The 19485-nt window shown below is 35.2% G+C and overlaps 1 protein-coding gene across 5 annotated transcripts in view; it reads left to right on the top strand.

Moving 5' to 3' along the window:
* Positions 1-19485, top strand: part of LOC150104886 (uncharacterized) — a 695785-nt gene that overhangs the window by 480010 nt on the left and 196290 nt on the right. For all 5 annotated transcript variants that reach the window (XM_090395398.1, XM_090395401.1, XM_090395397.1 and 2 more), the window contains exon 21: positions 10121-10420. In XM_090395398.1, coding sequence (XP_090251524.1) covers positions 10121-10420 — 300 coding nt within the window. The remainder of the gene's footprint in view (positions 1-10120; positions 10421-19485) is intronic.

Genomic DNA, 19485 nt, shown 5'->3' with positions numbered 1-19485 from the left:
GAACTAATTCAGCTCAGTTATTGAATACATGTGTATTTTGAAAATGACTCCACTTTTATGGGAATGATATGTTGTACACTGTTATCGTTAACAGAGTTAGTTTAAGATCATAGGTGCACTTTTGAGTAATTATGTTAAAGAAAATAATAATAAAATTACCTAAATACTATCATAATGATGTAAATCAGTCTTAGCTAAATTGCCATCTGCGGCTGCAATACTAGTCTTTACCTTTTCTTCCAATGCTAGTATTTTCAGACGAAGAAATTCATCTCTCACCTAATGACAATTACAAACATCCATTCCCATTGCGAGTTTCGAATCCACAGCTCATTGGTGAGAGAGGGTACACTATCTGGTTGGTTGTTCATCATCATCATCATCAGGGTTTATTTACAATTTACAATTTGTAAATAGGGAAATGAACTAAATAAATAGGAATAAGAAAAGTTAATTATTATATGTAGCTTTCCAGGCATCTCTGTCTTGAGCTAATTGAGTTATTTCTCACGGTGAGAGAATCTGTGCTGATAAGGTGGTTAATATACTGCCAGAATTGTTTAGTTGGTCTTTCTCCCCCATCTTTGTCCATTTGAGTGGACATATAAAAATAAGATGTCAAATTCTGGAGAAGGAGGATGTCTCAGTTGATGTCCAAGCCAATCAAAGTGCCGTCTGTGTTGGGTTTCAATCAAGGATTTTTGGTTTGTCTCCTCTAAAATAGTGGAATTATGAATATGATCCTTCCAAGAGTATCTGAGTAATAGTCTTAAGCAGGTTGTATTAAAGCTATTAATGGTTTTTATTGCTTTTTTTGGTGGAAACATCCCATGTTTCTTCATGATATAAGAAGATAGCTTGAGAGGTTGCTTTGTAAAGCCTAATTTTTGTTTCCAAGGTAATGAGGGCGATTTCGATATATTTTTTATATTCCTGTGTTGATTGAGAGTTTTATATTTTCTTAATAATATGTCATTTACAGTAGTATTTATATCTGAGCCTAAGTATTGGAAATCTACTTTTTCTAAAGATTGGTTGTGTTCTATAATGATGGAACCTTGTACTATATTTGTGAGTATTTTAGTTTATTTCATTTAACTGTCAATCCAAATATTGTTGCAGTTTGGCATAGTTTGTCAAAGTGTTGTTGTGCATTGACTAAAGACGAGTCTCAATGCTATATCGTCTGCTTAGCTGAGGTTGTTAGCCTGTTGAGTCGGTTGTTAACGACATGATATTTCTGATTACAGTTTGCTTTTGAACGGTTATAAGAGAAGTAATTAATTACATATTTTACTTTGGGAGCATCCATCCATCCATCTATCTATCTATATATATATATATATTTTTTTTATATTTTTTTTTAGTCAACAAGGACAAAACAAAAATAATGTATAATAAATACATTACCAAAAAAAAAAAGCCAGTATGCAGTACAAATGGAACAGGAACACCAGGAAATTGATATAGTAACCTTCTATGCTCACCAAGGACAAAAGATCACAGTAGAGGGTGATGTAAAGAAGAAATGATACATAGAATTCAACTTGGTTGAATAGCCTTTTGGAAAACACTCTGAAGCACTCAAAGGAAACATTCCATTCTGCCTTAAAAGAAAAATATTCCACAGTTTGGATGTTGATTAACCACTATTGTATGCACATATAGTTGCTGATTGTAACTGCGTTGCCATAATTCGAAAAGAATAGAGGCACCACAATTTTGTTATGAAAGATACAAATTCAGTCAAGTGCGAATTTTATGCATGACAAAATATTTCACTTTTCTATAAAATTTAAAATTTCTTAGTGTCATAAAATACTAGTATTGGAGGAAAAGGTAAAAACTAGTATTGAAGCAGCAGATTTACACTGAGTGGCTGTCCGCTTTGCAACCATATGCCTGGGGAAGGAGTGACCTAGGTTCGATTCCCGTCGGTGACGTGAGGAGCTGAAGGATCTTCCTCAGCGATAACCAAGTTAGCCGGTCTTGGGTGTGGACAGTAGGGTTTTTTTCCCAGTTTATCCTGGGGTTTTTCATTCTGGAAAGCAGGCAAACCGGCCTTGAGAACTCCATTACGGACATAGGATACACTGGGGCATACGGCTTGACCACCTTATCCTGTGAACAGTTTGAGGTTTGATGATTAATAAATAAAGGTAAAAGAGGGTAAAAGGAAGATGAAAAGATGATAGCATTTATGTCACTTTATTATCATTTTCTTTAATATCTTTACTCAAAATTGCACCTATGATCTTAAACTAGCTCTGCAAACGATAGCAGCGTGCAGGATGTATTTTACTATGCAGGAAAAGTGCAGTGATTTTCAAAATGCATGTGTATTCAAACACGTGCATTTACATTTATAACTGAAACACGTCACCTTCTGAATTATTCAGATAAAAAATATATCACACCTGGATATCTAAATGCACAGAACAGAAAAATAGTGAACGGTTAGAAGAATAAATATTCTTAAATATTGTGCCCTTTCTCTCTAACTATTCTTAAATATTTTCTTTGCCCAAATAACTATTCTAACTATTAATAGAATAGCTAATAGGAATATGTAAATAGTTAACTATAAATATTAGTTGGATATAACTATTATCCCTAAATATTCTTACATATGGTGCTCTTTCTCCCTAACCATCCTATCCCAGTTTGGTAACAATTAATATTCCATCTACAGAGTCTGTACTAAGAAAGAATATTAATAATTTTATATGGAATAAAAAATTTCACAACACAGTATAATTGAAATAATAAATAATACATAAAATATTTCTTTTTTTTTTTTTTTTCATAATATGGGAATGACATGAAACAGGATTTCAAATTTTCTTGCAAAGAATTTTCTCCGCGATGATTTGTCCAGACACGTTTTACTAACCATTCCTCACTGTTGAAATGATCATACTACCTTGATTGAGTAGCTCTGGGAACACAAATGCTGATGCTACCACTTTCCTTTCCACATTTTCTTTTTTTAAATTTAATTCTGCCATTGATATCTGATTTTTGATGAACTCTTATTTCTTCTTCTTTTAATCCACTTAAAAGAAGAAGACACTTTTATAGACACTTCTGGCTATAGGTGTGTCCCAATTCTCTCCATCTATTTCTATTCTGAGCATGTTGGTGCCAAAGAGTTCCAATTGTTTTTCTTATGTCATCTGACCATCTTCTTTCAGGTCTTCCAGCTGATCTTTTACCTTCATATGGCCACCACTCCAGTATAACTTTTGTCCATCTGTTGTCCTTGAGTCTTGTAATGCTTCCTGCCCATTTCCATTTCTTTTGAAGTATGTTTTCTCCAATATCTAAAAATTTTGTTTGAGCTCTTATTTCTCCATTTTTGATTTTATCTCTGAGTCTTATGTTTAGTAGACATCTTTCCATTCTTCATTGTTTTTTGCATTTTATCTATTATTTCCTTTTTAATTGGCCAGGTTTCTGCTCTTTATGTCATAACAGGCAATACACATTAGTTGTGAACAGTCTTGCTCTGTTCCCAGGTTTTATTTTGCTGATTAAAAATCTCTTCAATTTTCCAAAAGCTGACCATCCCATTCTTATTCTTCTTTTCATTTCTTCCATTGTTTTTTCATTGTTAACAATTTTCATCAGTATTCATACTCATCTGTTATTTCAATTTCTGTAATGTTTACCTTAATAACGTTGTGTCTTTCATCATATCCTTTTCGGTTTGTCAATATTTTCCTTTTTCAGAATTAATGTCTAATCCAATTTCTGTTGGTTTCGTTGTGAGATCTATCATTTCTTTTAAATCTTTCATATTGTTTGTGACAATAAGAATATCATCAGCAAATCTTAGGTAATTTAATTCCATTAATATTGATTCCTTTATTGGATCATTCTAAATTACTTATCATATATTCCACTGTTAATGTGAAATTTTTCACTTATTTCATTCAGAATGATATTTGATGTAGCATTTTCATAAATATATTTTATGTTAATAAATTGTTTTTCAATGCCATAATCTCTAAGAGCTTCTATTATTGATTATGTTTTTATGCATTCAAAAGCCTTCTTTAAAATCTAAGAAGGCTATGCGAAGAGGAAGGTTGTATTCATTGCATTTTTCAGTAAGCAGGCTTATTCATCATCATCATCAAATTCCTGCCATGTACCCTCAAGGGGGTGTACAGGATATGATAGTACTACATGAAAAAAAATTTACATCATTACTAACTTCCTATTTACAATTTTCCTCCAAATCAGTCTGTTACTTGTCAAGACTCCAACATTATCAGATCTTATATTTCTATCATCTAAGGCACTTTGAACCGTATCAATCCACCTATATCTTGGTCTTCCTCGGGGTCATTTTCCTGCAAACCTGCCAGAGAACACTTGTTTTGCTAATCTTTCTTCACCCATTCTATTTAAGTGACCATACCACCTGAGATTAGCTCTACTAACGCATTCCTGGATGCTGACAATGTCAAGTTCTTTCCTAATATCCTCGATTTTAATATGATATTGCCATTGTGCCATCTGTTCACGCCTCTAATCTTTCTCAGGACTATCATATCTGCAGTCTCTATTTGGTCAAGTGTTTTACTTCTGACCCAGCTCTCAGATCCATAAGTTAAAACTGGTTTGAACACTGTCTTGTATACAGCTAATTTAGTGTTCCGACTAATTTCTCTCTTATTCCATATGAATTTATTCAATTGACTTCCCACCATACCAGCTTTGCTGATTCTGTTATCTATTTCTAGATTTAATTTACCATCTTCACTAAAAATCGTGCCTAAGTAGCTGAAATGTTTTACATGTTCCACAGGTTCTCCATTCACAACACAGTTGACATTTTCAATGATTCTGGCTATTTTCATTGTCTTTGTCTTTTTATTGCTGACCTTCATACCATATCTATTACAACAGTTATTCAATTTAGTCAGGAAACCTTGCAAACTTGTAGTGGATTTATTTAGAATTATAACATCGTCCACATAAAGCAAAGAGCTGTCATTAACATCTCCAATTCTGATATCATGTTTAATACCACTTTCCTTCATAATGTGATCCATATAGGTAATGAATAACAGAGGGGATAATGTACATCCTTGTCTCACACCAGATTTAACATTAAACCATATTCCTGTACTTCCTTCAATTGTAACTGCTGACTTACAACTCAAATAAAGACTAAGTATTGCTTGATATAATGCCCCATTAATACCATATAACTGTAGTGTATTGAATAGCTTCTCTCTTGGCACCTTGTCATATGCCTTTTCCAAATTGACAAAACTTAAATACAGATCTTTGTTATATTCCCATGCTTTCTCGACTATTTGTCGGAAAGTGAAGATCTGATCCTGACAGCCTCTATTTGGCCTGAATCCAGATTGTTCTTCACCAAGCTTTTCTTCCACAATTCTTCTCAACTGTTTCTCAAGTAAACTTGCATAGATCTTGCCAGGAACACTCAGTAGGGAAATACCTCTGTAATTCTCACATGCAGTTTTATTTCCCTTTTTATATATGGGTACTATGAGAGCTCGACTCCAATCATCGGGAATTCGTCCCTCTGTTCATGCTTTCTGAACTATGCAGTGCAGCCACTGTAAGACTTTTATACCACCATACTTCAGCATTTCTTGTCAAATATCATCTACTCCTGCTGCCTTTTCACATTTCAAGCCTTTGATGGCTTTTTGTACTTCAAGTATGGATATGTATTCCTGACTGCATGCCTGTTCAGTGTTTTTTGCCACTGTGCTGTTATCACTGCTTGTTTCTTTTAGCAGTTTTTCAAAGTAATTACTCCATACTTCAAGGATATCTTTTTCTCCCATTTTCATGTCACCTTTATCATCTCTATCTCCTTTTACAGCAATCTTTTCTACATTCCTAAGCTTCTTCAACAACCTCCAGAATATTTTGCCACCTTCTTGATATTTATTTTCTATATTCTTTCCAAAGTCCTCCCATGACATTTGTTTAGCTAGTTTTACACAGTGTTTAGCAATCTTGTATTTGGCTTTGTGTTCTCTAAGAGCACAAGCTGACTTATTTGCCAGGAACTTTTGATATGCTGTCTTCTTTTCCTTCACTCCCTCTTTAACTTCCTGTGTCCACCATGGAGTTCTAATTTTTCTATCTTTGCAGACAACTTCACCACATTCCTCTCTAGCTGAATCAATCAGGGCTTTTTTCAAGGCTTGGCACTGAATCTCAAAGGTTTGATTCCTGTTCTCAAACTCTTTCATTTTTTCTTCAATAATCTTTGTGTATTTTAGTCTACAGTTCACATCTGAGAGCTGCTCAACTTTTATTCGCTTTAAAACTTTCTTACATGTTATTCTTTTCGATATGAAATTCAATTTTATCCCGCTCAAGACTAAATAGTGATCACTTCCAATTTCAAATCCTTTGTACACTCTGGTGTCCTGTACCAGGGAGAAAACATTACTATGAACAATAACATAGTCAATGAGACTTTTCTTATTCCTTGCCTCTTCTCTCCATGTGAATTTGTGCACATTTTTATATTGGAACATGGTGTTAGTAATAATCAGTCCATGTCCTGAGCAGAAATTCAACAGATATTTGCCATTATTATTAGCTTTGCTCTTTTCTCCAAAATTTCCAAAAATATTTTTGTATGTATCACAATCATTTCCTACTCTGCTATTGAGATCCCCAACAAAGACCAACTTTTCCTACTTCATTGTGTCAGTTGCTTTTTCTAAAGCCTCAAAAAAATTCCTCCACTTCTGCCTTAGTAGAACCTTCTGTGGGACCATAGGCACAAATAAGTCTCATTGTCCAGTTCCCCATTCTCATATTTGCCCACATCACTCTACTTGAGACTGACTACCATTCAAGAAGATTAGCCTGTTATTTTGTGTTGAATACTATGGCTACGCCTTCTTTTCCTTGATTGTCATTGCCTGAATATAGCATTTTGTATTTATTGCTGAAGATCTCACCAGTTTTTGCCCTTTTGTTTCAGTCACCCCTATTATATTGATCTGGTACTTATCCAATTCCTCAGCTAGCTCCATTTCTTTGCCATTCAGTCTTATGTTGATAGTACTGATCTTTAACTCTGGTGATGTTGAGTTCGGGTGTGTTTTCAGATTTGTTCCAGTAGCTGACTTTTCGGTGTTCGCCCTGGTTCCCTGCCAAAAACAATTGGGGTCTTGTTTAACCGGGCGATGCCCCAGCCGGCATGAAATTTTGTCATGTTGTACCATCATTTTTTATTTTGGTTTAACCAATAAGAATACAATTTGGTCGGCTAAATCCCAAATTGCCAGCCCATCCTTGTTCGTTCAGTATCCAAGTAGATACCCAACAGGGTGCACAACGAGAAGGTGAGGATTGGACATTAGGTCAGAAGCCCTGGTCGGTTCTCTGCATTTCTTTAAAGGCTATGTGGAGGTCTCCTCTCAGTTATACAGCTTTGACCCTTAAGCAACAGGCTTATTTTACTGAATTATGATCTATTGTTGGAAGTTTTCCACTTGGATATTCTATAAATTAAAGATGCCAAGAAATGATGTACTTGGTTTAATCCTTTATCCAAGTGTATGCGAACAAAGTTTGCACCTGAAGTGTTTTAAGGACAAGGTCGAAACTGGTCTGGGTAATGACCCAAAAATCAGGGAAATCAAGACTCTATGGTGAAGATGTGCTTCACTCCACAGTATTATAATGTGCTAGACCAGACTTTTGAGATTTCATGTATTCAATGTAGTACTGATGTTCATTATTTTTTTTTCCCACAGAACGGCACCTGTTTAGCCAAAGTATATCAAATTACATTCACAAGCAATCTTGTAAGCACCAGCTAAAGATAAAGGCTACAATTTGTCTTTTGTAGATATTAACAAATCAGAAATTTTATTTATAGGAAAATATGTGGGATTAAGGTGATACTGTAAATTTTTGTGGTTTATTACATATTTTATTACTAACTTGTGATCTTGTCGGGGTGTTGCATTGTAAAATCTTATGTTTTCTAGTAAGTCGTCTATTTTCTTAAATCCTTAACCTTCCTTACTTTCTTTGTTTGCTATACCATCCTGTCTTAAAGTTGTATTCACCCCCCCCCCCCCCTCCTTTTCTTTCTTACTCCTTGCCCTTTGTTCCTACTGCTCATTAAGCTGCCTGTGGGGTTTTTTTTTTTGAGCTATTGCTGGCTACAGGATTGCAGCACACTTATTTTTTCAGATTGTTCTACCAAACAAATTTATTTTTATTAACAACTGTGCCAGTTTGGAAGTAATGATATATTCTAAGAATAACAAGAGAATGTACAAAGGTAAGGTCTGAGCTAAAATCTCCTTAACTATATAGCAAGTCGTTGCTATTCTAAATTTACTCATACACACAGGTACGAATTTTTTACGAGATAGTGCATTGGCAAATGATCAGATCAATTGTTGCTTAAACAAAACATTTTATTCTAATTTAATTTGAAATTACAACACAGTGAAATGACTAACTCTTTTAACATGCCAAACTTTAACAAAATTATTACATCCTTGAAGTATATACATTTTACGTTCACTTAATATTTTCACTCAACTTAGCATTATGAAAAACACACATTCTTTTCAATAGGTATAGAATAGCTATTAGCTCTAACATAATTACTTTCAGGAAATATTCCTTGCACCTGTAATACCTTACAAAAACCATACCACATATATGATGACCTTTTTGTAACACTTACATACAATTCCCATTTATCTAAGTTACAAGGAAAATAACAATATCAAATATCATTTGTTTACTCACAGTTCTTTCAGTAAGCTTAGAGTTTTTTTTCATGAACTATACCTTAGTCGGGATATCTTGACTTCTTCTGTACTCCATTTCCCTTGTTCCACCATTGGCTAATTCGTTGTCCTGACATCAAGCCTTTTGTGGGAGTCGTGGCCAGCTATCCGATGGGACCTGTGTTGTTGGTCGCTCCTTGGAAGCCTCCCAGAATATTATAGAGGAATTGCTAACGACGTAGCTCCAACGATGGGCGCAAGAAAAGCTCCAGTTACCTACCCATGTCATTGCATCTTCTCCCTTCCTCCACTCAGCCAATAAGGGAAAGGGAACCCAAAATACCTGTAGCAGCAGTAGTAAAAAGTCCAAGTCTTCCCCTTCCTTACTCTTTGTTCTCAACCTTCGAATGTCCGTAATTATCTGCTGGCACGATGACATCACTCTGGTCTTCTCACCTTCAGTGAGAACACCAGAGTGATGACTTTTCTAATACATTATTCTTATTGCTTACTCACAATATTAATATCATTTTCTCTCATTTTAAGTACAATATTTTAATGATTTATTTGTACAATTTTCAATATAGTTAATTTATATTCAGATAAAAGGAGTCTTACATTAATTTTTTCTACATTATTTCGGCCTAAAAACGCTATAAAATTGAGTTCAATAAGTTAATTTATCGCATGAAATTTTACAATACTTCTTCATATTTATTTCTGAAGTTTCACTATATATTTCTGAAGTTTCAGAAATATAAGGGATTGGAACCATGCAATCTATTGAAGAAAACTTGATGTCACTTTGTAAACTCACTATCAGGTGTATCTTCCAGTTTTTGTCTTCTTTGTAACACTTTCTGTTTTAAAGGAAAGTCTGTCACGGGACAACTTCCTTCTATAATAAACGTCATTCTGTATGTTGGTGACTTTACAATTTTCTGTAATTCATGTAACATGGGATTCATGGAAAGGCAAACAGTTGATCTTATAAGTGGATGTACTCTTAGTAATGGTTTTAAGTCTTCAGCAGAAAAATTACACTTGCAAAAATGCTGTCTTCACTAATGCCCATTGTTTAGGATGTGACAGTTATCTCAGTTGCAGTAGAATCTAAGTGATTAGGACTTATTTTTGACAGAAAACTTGTATTCTTTGTCCACATATAGTATATAAAATACACCCAATCATACTATAACCCCCTTGTTTTACTTTTTGATTTTTAGATGTATGCTTGAGGAATTTTTACCAAAGTCATACTTATAATCAGGTTATTTACAACATTCAAATTGTATATAAAATTTATATTATTTACAGTTATTCTTTTATGAGTTCCAATTAAATCATTTCAGAGTCCAGATTCAGAAGGAACTATTCACCAGTCATCTCCACCAAATGCTAACCCTTCAGGCACAGATGAATTTACATTTCGTCCTTGGTTCATGACACCTTGGATAAATAATCCTGTGTTTCCATGTAGCCAACCTGCTGGCCTCTCAGGACCTTACGTTCAGCCATCATCATTTAATCACAGTCCTTCACATCCTGTTTCCAATACTCCAGCATGTTCTCTTCCTTCTCAGATTACTAGAAATGTTGCTCCATCTGTTAGTCAGGATGGCAGAGCAGTGGCTGAAACTCTTAATAACCAGGTACATCCACTTTCATTTACAAAAAAGATTAAAAACGATAAGCATTCAAATTCAAAATATTACTGTAAAATTATTACTTTCTTATAATTTGAAAGTTGGCACCCATTGCAACAAGTATGGATTATTTTTACAGAATATCTTTATTTTTAAGAAATCTGGTCAGCAGACATTCTTTAATCATTATAAAAATCAAATGGATATTAGATCCAGCATTATTTCAAAGCCGAATGTAGAAACTATGAAAGTTTCATAAAAATAAGTTGACCAGAGAGCTTACGGGAACACACCCACCAGCATTTATGAGTTGCCCTAGCACGGACAACTTTAGAAAACATGGACACTGCCCAAGCATCTGTATATTTGCTTTCTAATTTTGTCCATTTTTTTTTAAAGTTTCACTGGCCTGACAACTGTTTCCAACTGGTTGGTTCTTGTCAGAGACCAGGCAGGCCAATGAAACCTTAAAAAAATGGACCAAATTAGAGAGCAAATATATGGGCACCTGGGCAGTATGCATGTTTCTAAAGTGGCCTGTGCCAGGGCTACTCGTAAATGCCGGTGGGTGTATTCCCGTAAGCTTTCTGGTAAACTTATTTTTATGAAACTTTCATAGTTTCTACACTCGACTTTGAAATAATGCTGGATCTAATATCCACTTGATTTTTATAATTTTTACATTGCCAAACTGAAGCCTTCAGTTTGGCGATATAAAATCATTATTTCTGCTTAACAAATGATTGTTATAATATTTGATTTCAGTATTCAGTAAGAGCTGGTGTGAAGCCATTATCATTATATTATATAATGATACTGGCTTCATTATATCGTAATGGCATTGGGTTTTACATTTAATGGGGCATGTGAACTTGACATTATAAAGTAACTTTACAGCTTTACACGTGTAGCAAAAATTATGTAGAATTTTATTTAAAAATTCCATTATGTATCATCCAACATTATGTGGCAGATAAATTCACTCATCCTCTCACCATCATTCATCACAAAAAATGGCTATTATCAAGTGTCATAAGTGTCATATACATAGAGCTTATGTGATCTACTCTTCTACCCTTTTGTTAGATGAACTGAATAAAGCTAAAAGCAATCAGATATGTAATAGATACAACAAAACTACCATTCAAAAAATTATTCATAATTATCATCCTTCCACCAGACTACAATCTGATGTGAAAAGAGTAGGGATTCTTTGTAAATTCCATCTATATGCTTCCTTCGAATCGGCTCGGAAACTTTCTTCCTTCCTACCATCAACAAAGGATACATTACCACCTCTTTCTGTGAAGTACCCTGCTCATGTCATCTTTCCTGTTTTGGACAGACTGGCTGTTTTGCTTTGATTAGAATTAAAGAACATCAAGACTATATTACATTTTTGGAATCTGATAAGTCTAGCCTTGCTTCTCATGATCTTAACACCAGACACAGAGTCCTTTACAACCAGACATAACTTCTTCACTCCAGAAAGTTAAAATTCGATTGTCTCTTCCATGAAACTTGTGAAATAAGAAATCGTCCAGATCTGACCCAATCAGACTGTATGCCAATATCCAAGTTTAGGGAAATGGTCACTATTAACTGTTCATAAGTTTGTTTTTTGTTTTTTATCTACACAACTTTTTACAAGTGTTGCTTTAAACTCTAACAGTGTAATATCATGTACTTCATTTGCAACTGAGATATGAGCTAATATGCATATGAATTATGACTCATTATTGTGATTCATCTTTTGAATATAGTTAAGTCTCTCTCTCTCTGATTTATTTATTTATTCATATGGAGTTTCCTCCCTTTTCTCCCCCGTCCTTATTGGGGCGAGTTGAGCCGCCTCATGGGGGGTTAAGTATTTATGGCTGTAGATCCATGTGCTCACGGGGCCGGTTTGCCTGCTTGCAGGATGAAAAATCTCAGATAAACTGGGGGGGGACCCTGCTGTCCACATCCAAGACCAGCTAACTTGGCCATAGCCAAGTTAGCCGGTCTTGCGCGTGGCCAGCGCATAGCCACTAGGCTAAGCGCACACTCTCTCTCTCTCTCTCTGATGAAGCCCATGTAATAGCGGATGAAATATATTGAAGTTTTAAAAGAAAATTCTATATAATTTTTGCTATGTGTGTAATCCATAAAGTTTCTTTATTATGATCAGCATGACATTAATTACAGATATAGACCATATTGGTCTGTTTTGGTCTCATCCATCTAATATCCTCTTTTGAGGTCTATCCAGCCTTCTCTTTCCAATTGGTTTTTATTTTATTATTTATTTAGGATATTGGGTGTTAGTCATTCGGTTTATATGTTCTATCCAATTTTGTTTCTAATTGTTTAGTTTTTCTTCCATCGATTTTATTTTTAGTTCTTTTAAAATATCTTTGTTCCTTTTTATGTGTAATAGTGTGTATTTTGCAGTTCTTCTCATGAATCTCATTTCACTTGTTTTTATTCTTTGTTTATTATTATTATTATTAAGATATTAAGAGAGACCTCCACGGAGTCAGGGACTCATCAAGGGAGACCACATAACTACATGCACCAACTATCATACTTATTCTTGAATTCATTTACACTGCTTGTACTCACAGCATCCAATAGCAATCCATTCCAATCATGCACCATCCAATGAGAGAAAAATCTAGCCATTGTTTCTTTATTGCCCAAATTTTGCTGCCATATAATAACATGGGCACTGCTTAAGTATTGTATATTTTAAAATGTGTTTCTTTTTGTACAGTATTTGGGTTCAGTGTTCTATTTATCAGGCCTATAGTCCGTAAAAATTTTGCAGTTTTTAATTTTTTTGTCTTTTTCTCCTTCATATAATATTTCACATTCAAGATATTATTTAACAGAAAGTATTTATCTGTTCTATTATTTTATTATTAGAACTGTTTTATTTCTAACTGGATAAAACTAAAAAATAAAATAAACCATAGATGAAACTAAAACAATGTCTACAAAATGTTTTAGTTTTATCTATAAATATTTTCATCCCAAACTGTTTTTACTATAATATTTAAATTATATATTGCTCTTTGTAAATTGTCCTTGTTATCTGATATCATTACCTGATCATCTGCAAATAATACAGTATTTATTATAATGAAGAGCCAAAGGCTTCAATTCGGCAACATGAACTTATTTAAGTTAAGGGGTATTATATCCCATATTGTTTCTTGGCCGAATAAGAAACTCAAAGAGTTTCATGCCGAATAAGAAACTCAAAGAGTTTCATGGCGAATATAGAAACTATATAAAGTTCGGTGATTCCAAGCATAAGCAAATACCTGGATAGTGGAGCAAGCTCCAATCACTATTCTTGATATTTACCCATAATGTGAACTTAACTCCTAGGAGCTGTATTATTGTTCAATATTATGAAAGAAGGGATTTAGCTGACCAAATTGTATTCTTATTGGTTAAACCAAAATATAGAATGATGGTACAACATGACAAAATTTCATGCCGGCTGGGGCATCGCCCGGTTAAACAAGGCCCCCGTTGTTTTCGCCAGGGAACCAGGGCGAACAGCAAAAAGTCAGCTACTGGAACAAATCTGAAAATAAACCCCAACTCAACATCACCAGAGTTAAAGATCGGTACTATCAAGGTAAGAAGCCTGAATGGCAAAGAAATGGAGCTAGCTGAGGAATTAGATAAGTACCAGATCGACATAATAGGGGTGACTGAAACAAAAAAGACAAAAACTGGTGAGATCTTTCTGAGCAATAAATACAAAATGTTATATTCAGGCAATGACAATCAAGGAAAAGGAGTAGCCATAGTATTCAACACAAAATACGAGGCTAATCTTCTTGAATGGCAGTCAGTCTCAAGTAGAGTAATGTGGGCAAATATGAGAATGGGGAACTGGACAATGAGACTTATTTGTGCCTATGGTCCCACAGAAGGTTCTACTAAGATAGAAGTGGAGGAATTTTTTGAGGCTTTAGAAAAAGCAACTGACACAATGAAAAATGAAAAGTTGGTCCTTGTTGGGGATCTAAATAGCAGAGTAGGAAATGATTGTGAGACATACAAAAATATTTTTGGAAAATTTGGAGAAAAGAGCAAAGCTAATAATAATGGCAAATATCTGTTGAATTTCTGCTCAGGACATGGACTGGTTATTGCTAACACCATGTTCCAACATAAAAATGTGCACAAATTCACATGGAGAGAAGAGGCAAGGAATAAGAAAAGTCTCATTGACTATGTTATTGTTGATAGTGATGTTTTCTCCCTGGTGCAGGACACCAGAGTGTACAGAGGATTTGAAATTGGAAGTGATCACTATTTAGTCTTGAGCAGGATAAAATTGAATTTCATATTGAAAAGAATAACATGTAAGAAAGTTTTAAAGCGAATAAAAGTTGAGCAGCTCTCAGATGTGAGCTGTAGACTAAAATACACAAAGATTATTGAAGGAAAAATGAAAGAATTTGAGAACAGGAATCAAACCTTGGAGATTCAGTGGCAAACTCTGAAGAAAACATTGATTGATTCTGCCAGAGAGGCATGTGGTAAGGTTGTTTGTAAGGATAAAAAAATCAGAACTCCCTGGTGGACACAGGAAGTTAAAGAGGCAGTGAAGGAAAAGAAGAAAGCATACCAAAAGTTCCTGTCAAATAAGTCAGCTTGTGCTCTTAGAGAATATAGAGACAAATGCAAGAATGCTAAACACTGTGTAAAACTAGCTAAACAAAAGTCATGGGAGGACTTTGGCAAGAATATAGAAAATAAATATCAAGAAGGTGGCAAAATATTCTGGAGGTTGTTGAAGAAGCTTAAGAATGGAGGAAAGAGTGCTATAAAAGGAATTAGAGATGATAAAGGTGACATGAAAACGGGAGAAAAAGATATCCTTGAAGTATGGAGTAATTACTTTGAAAAACTGCTAAATGAAACAAGCAGTGATGACAGCACAGTGGTAAAAAACACTGACCAGGCATGCAGTCAGGAATACATATCCATACTTGAAGTAGAAAAAGCTATCAAAGGCTTTAAATGTGGAAAGGCAGCAGGAGTAGATGATATTCGACCAGAAATGCTGAAGTACGGTGGTATAAGAGTCTTACAGTGGCTGCACTGCATAGTTCAGAAAACCTGGGCAGAGGGACGAATTCCTGATAATTGGAGTCGAGCTCTCATAGTACCGATATATAAAAAGGGAAATAAAACTGCATGTGAGAATTACAGAGGTATTTCCCTACTGAGTGTTCCTGGCAAGATCTATGCAAGTATACTTGAGAAAAATTTTGGAAGAAAAGCTTGGTGAAGAACAAGCTGGATTCAGGCCAAATAGAGGCTGTCAGGATCAGATCTTCACTTTACGACAAATAGTCGAGAAAGCATGGGAATATAACAAAGATCTGTATTTAAGTTTTGTCGATCTGGAAAAGGCATATGACAAGGTCCCAAGAGAGAAGCTATTCAATTCGCTGCAGTTATATGGTGTCAATGGGACATTATATCAAGCAATACTTAGTCTTTATTTGAGTTGTAAGTCAGCAGTTAGAATTGAAAGAAGTACAGGAAGATGGTTTAATGTTAAATCTGGTGTGATACAAGGATGTACATTATCCCCTCTGTTATTCATTATCTATATGGATCACATTATGAAGGAAAGTGGTATTAAACATGATATCAAAATTGGAGATGTTAATGCCAGCTCTTTGCTTTATGCAGACGATGTTATACTTCTAAATAAATCCGCTACAAGTCTGCAAGATTCTCTGACTAAATTGAATAGCTCTTGTAATAGATATGGTATGAAGGTCAGCAATAAAAAGACAAAGACAATGAAAATAGGCAGAATCATTGAAAATGTCAACTGTGTTGTGAATGGAGAACCTGTGGAACAAGTAAAACATTTCAGCTATTTAGGCACAATTTTTACTGAAGATGGTAAACTAAATATAGAAATAGACAACAGAATCAGCAAAGCTGGTATGGTGGGAAGTCAATTGAATAAATTCATATGGAATAAGAGAGAAATTAGTCAGAACACTTAATTAGCTGTATACAAGACAGTGTTCAAACCAGTTTTAACTTATGGATCTGAGAGCTGGGTCAGAAGTAAAACACTTGACCAAAGACTAGAGACTTCAGATATGAGAGTCCTGAGAAAGATTATAGGCGTGAACAGATGGCATCAATGGCAGTATCATATTAAAAACGAGGATATTAGGAAAGAATTTGACATTGTCAGCATCCAGGAATGCATTAGCAGAGCTAATCTCAGGTGGTATGGTCACTTAAACAGAATGGGCGAGGAAAGATTACCAAAACAAGTGTTCTCTGCCAGGTTGGCAGGAAAACGACCGAGGGGAAGACCAAGATATAGGTGGATTGATATGGTACAAAGTGCTTTAGACGATAGAAATATAAGATCTGATAATATTGGAGTGTTGACAAGTAACAGACTGATTTGGAGGAAAATTGTAGGCAGGAAATTAATAATGATGTAATTTTTTTCATGTAGTACTAGCATATCCTGTACACCCCTTGAGGGTACATGCAGGAATTTGATGATGATGATGATGGTCACTACCCAGACCGGTTTCAACCTTTTTTGAGGTCTCATCAGTGAGTTGGTAGACCATGTTAATACCAAGTTAGTAGCGAACAGAACTTACATCCCTTTAATGAGAATTGCTAAGAGGTGTCCTATTAAAGTATTAATTATAATGAAGAGCCAAAGGCTTCAATTCAGCAACATGAACTTATTTAAGTTAAGGGATATTATATCTCATATTGTTTCTTAGCCGAATAAGTAACTCAAAGAGTTTCATGCTGAATATAGAAACTATATAAAGTTCAGCGGTTCCAAGCGTAAGCAAATACCTGGATAGTGCAGCTTACTCTTGGGATCGCCGAACTTTAGAACGTTAAAGATCGGTACTACGTTGATAGTACCGATCTTTAACTCTGGCGATGTTGAGTTGGGGTTTGTTTTCAGATTTGTTCCAGTAGCTGACTTTTCGCTGTTTGCCCTGGTTCCCTGCCAAAAACAACGGGGGCCTTGTTTAACCGGGCGATGCCCCAGCGGCATGAAATTTTGTCATGTTGTACCATCATTTTTTATTTTGGTTTAACCAATAAGAATATAATTTGGTCGGCTAAATCCCAAATTGCCAGCCCATCCTCGTTCGTTTAATATCCAAGTAGATACCCAACAGGGTGCACAACGAGAAGGTGAGGATTGGACATTAGGTCAGAAGCCCTGGTCGGTTCTCTGCATTCCTTTAAAGGCAATGTGGAGGTCTCCTCTCAGTTATACAGCTTTGACCCTTAAGCACCCCCAATTGGTTTACTATTTACAAAAATAAAAAATATTATGAAAAAGATATGAAATACTGTATAAAACCTAAAAAATGTTTTATCTTAAAGAACTAAACAAAACATATGTAGAAAATAGATAAGAAATATTTTACTGACCACTCGTTTGCTGTGTCACCAATGCAGCCACTTGATGTAGTGGGAGTTGTTTTTCTCAAAACATATTGATTTTTGTCTGAATTGTTTGTTTCCTTTTCTGCTTGTAAATTTCACGGTATAGCTGAAAAACATCTTGTACTATTCTTTCAATCCCTGCAAATTGTTCGATATTTGGGTCCATTTCCTCAGAATCTGTAAATAGTTTATTTAGTAGAGAAAAACCTTCAGATAACCCTCTAGTAGTGAATTTTCTTTCTGATTCTTTCTCATCTTAATTTTTCTCTTCTTCCATCCTTTCTTCTTCAGCCATTCTTTCTTCTTCCAAAGCGATAAGTTCTCCAGATTCTTGCTCTAGCAGCTCCTCAATGTCTTCCACTTCAATGTCTAAAGAAAGTCCATTTGCCAGTGTTACAGTATTTTCCATAACCATTTCAAGTAATGTTCACTATCAAGTTCATCATTAACAAAACGCTGGACACAGTTTTTCCAGATTTCATTCATACATTTCTTTGTCACAGCCTCCCACGCGGCTGCAATAATTTTGATGCATTTATAAATATCGTGCTGTTTCCAAAATTCTAACAAAGATAGTTCTGGGTCGGTGTCTGTTGTGGCTAAAACTTTTTGGCGAAAGTGGTTAAAAGATAGTGTGCCTTAAATATGGCAATCACCCCATAGGCTGAATGAGTGGAGTTGTATTTGGCGGCAAATAAAAAACTTTTACATCTGGATGGAGGTGGTCTAGGTGAGGTGGATGGTCAGGTGCATTATATAAGATTAATACAATTTTGAAAGGAATTTCTTTCTCGAAGCAATATTCACGAATTTGAGGTACAAAACAATTTAGAAACCAGTCTTCAAACAATGTTTGAGTCATCCAGGCTTTTCGGTTTGAACGGAAGTATACAGTCAGAGTGTGCTTTTTTACATTCTTGAACGCATGGGGATTTTCAGAATGATAAATTAAAAAAAGGCTTCAGTTTGAAACCTGCAATGTTCCCTTCAAGGAGCAAAGTCAGCCTATCTTTAAGTGCCTAAAAACCAGGAATGCTTTTGGCTTCTTGGTGAATGTAAGTGCGTTCTGGCATCCTTTTCCACAACAATCCAGTCTCATCCACGTTGAAAAGCTGCTCTGCTTCGTGATGGGCGCTGTACGTTGTTTCGTTATCACTGTTGCTCACATGGGTGTTGAACCTTGAACAGCTTCATGAATCCTTTCTTTGTCTTTCAAAATCGTCGACACTATGATACCCTCCTTCCATAATTATTTCATCCAGACTTTTAACCAACTCTTGAGCTCCTTCCACATCTGCACTTGCTGATTCTCCAGTGACTCGAACCCTATGAAGGTTGAATCTTCTTTTGAACCATCCTGTACTTGCTATAAATGTCTGAGTGTAATCTTTTCCGGCACGTTCCTTCAGTGTTTGAAAGAGACTTCTAGCCTTCGACAGCACTGTAAGAAGGCTTAAGGGTGTTCGCTTCTGTATCTGATCTTCCATCCAAAGAAACTATAATTTTTCCATTTCATGGATGGGCCCTGTATGTTGTACAGGTATGCTGTACCTGTATCACTGTTGCTCACATGGGTGCTGAACCTATAACAACTT

This window comes from Typopeltis vanoorti, chromosome 7 (assembly GCF_054136105.1).
Source record: "Typopeltis vanoorti isolate ZY-2024b chromosome 7, IOZ_Tvanoo_1.0, whole genome shotgun sequence".
Taxonomy (NCBI): domain Eukaryota; kingdom Metazoa; phylum Arthropoda; class Arachnida; order Uropygi; family Thelyphonidae; genus Typopeltis; species Typopeltis vanoorti.
The sequence above is the reverse complement of the archived record's forward strand: the minus strand, read 5'-3'. Positions and strand labels throughout refer to the sequence as shown.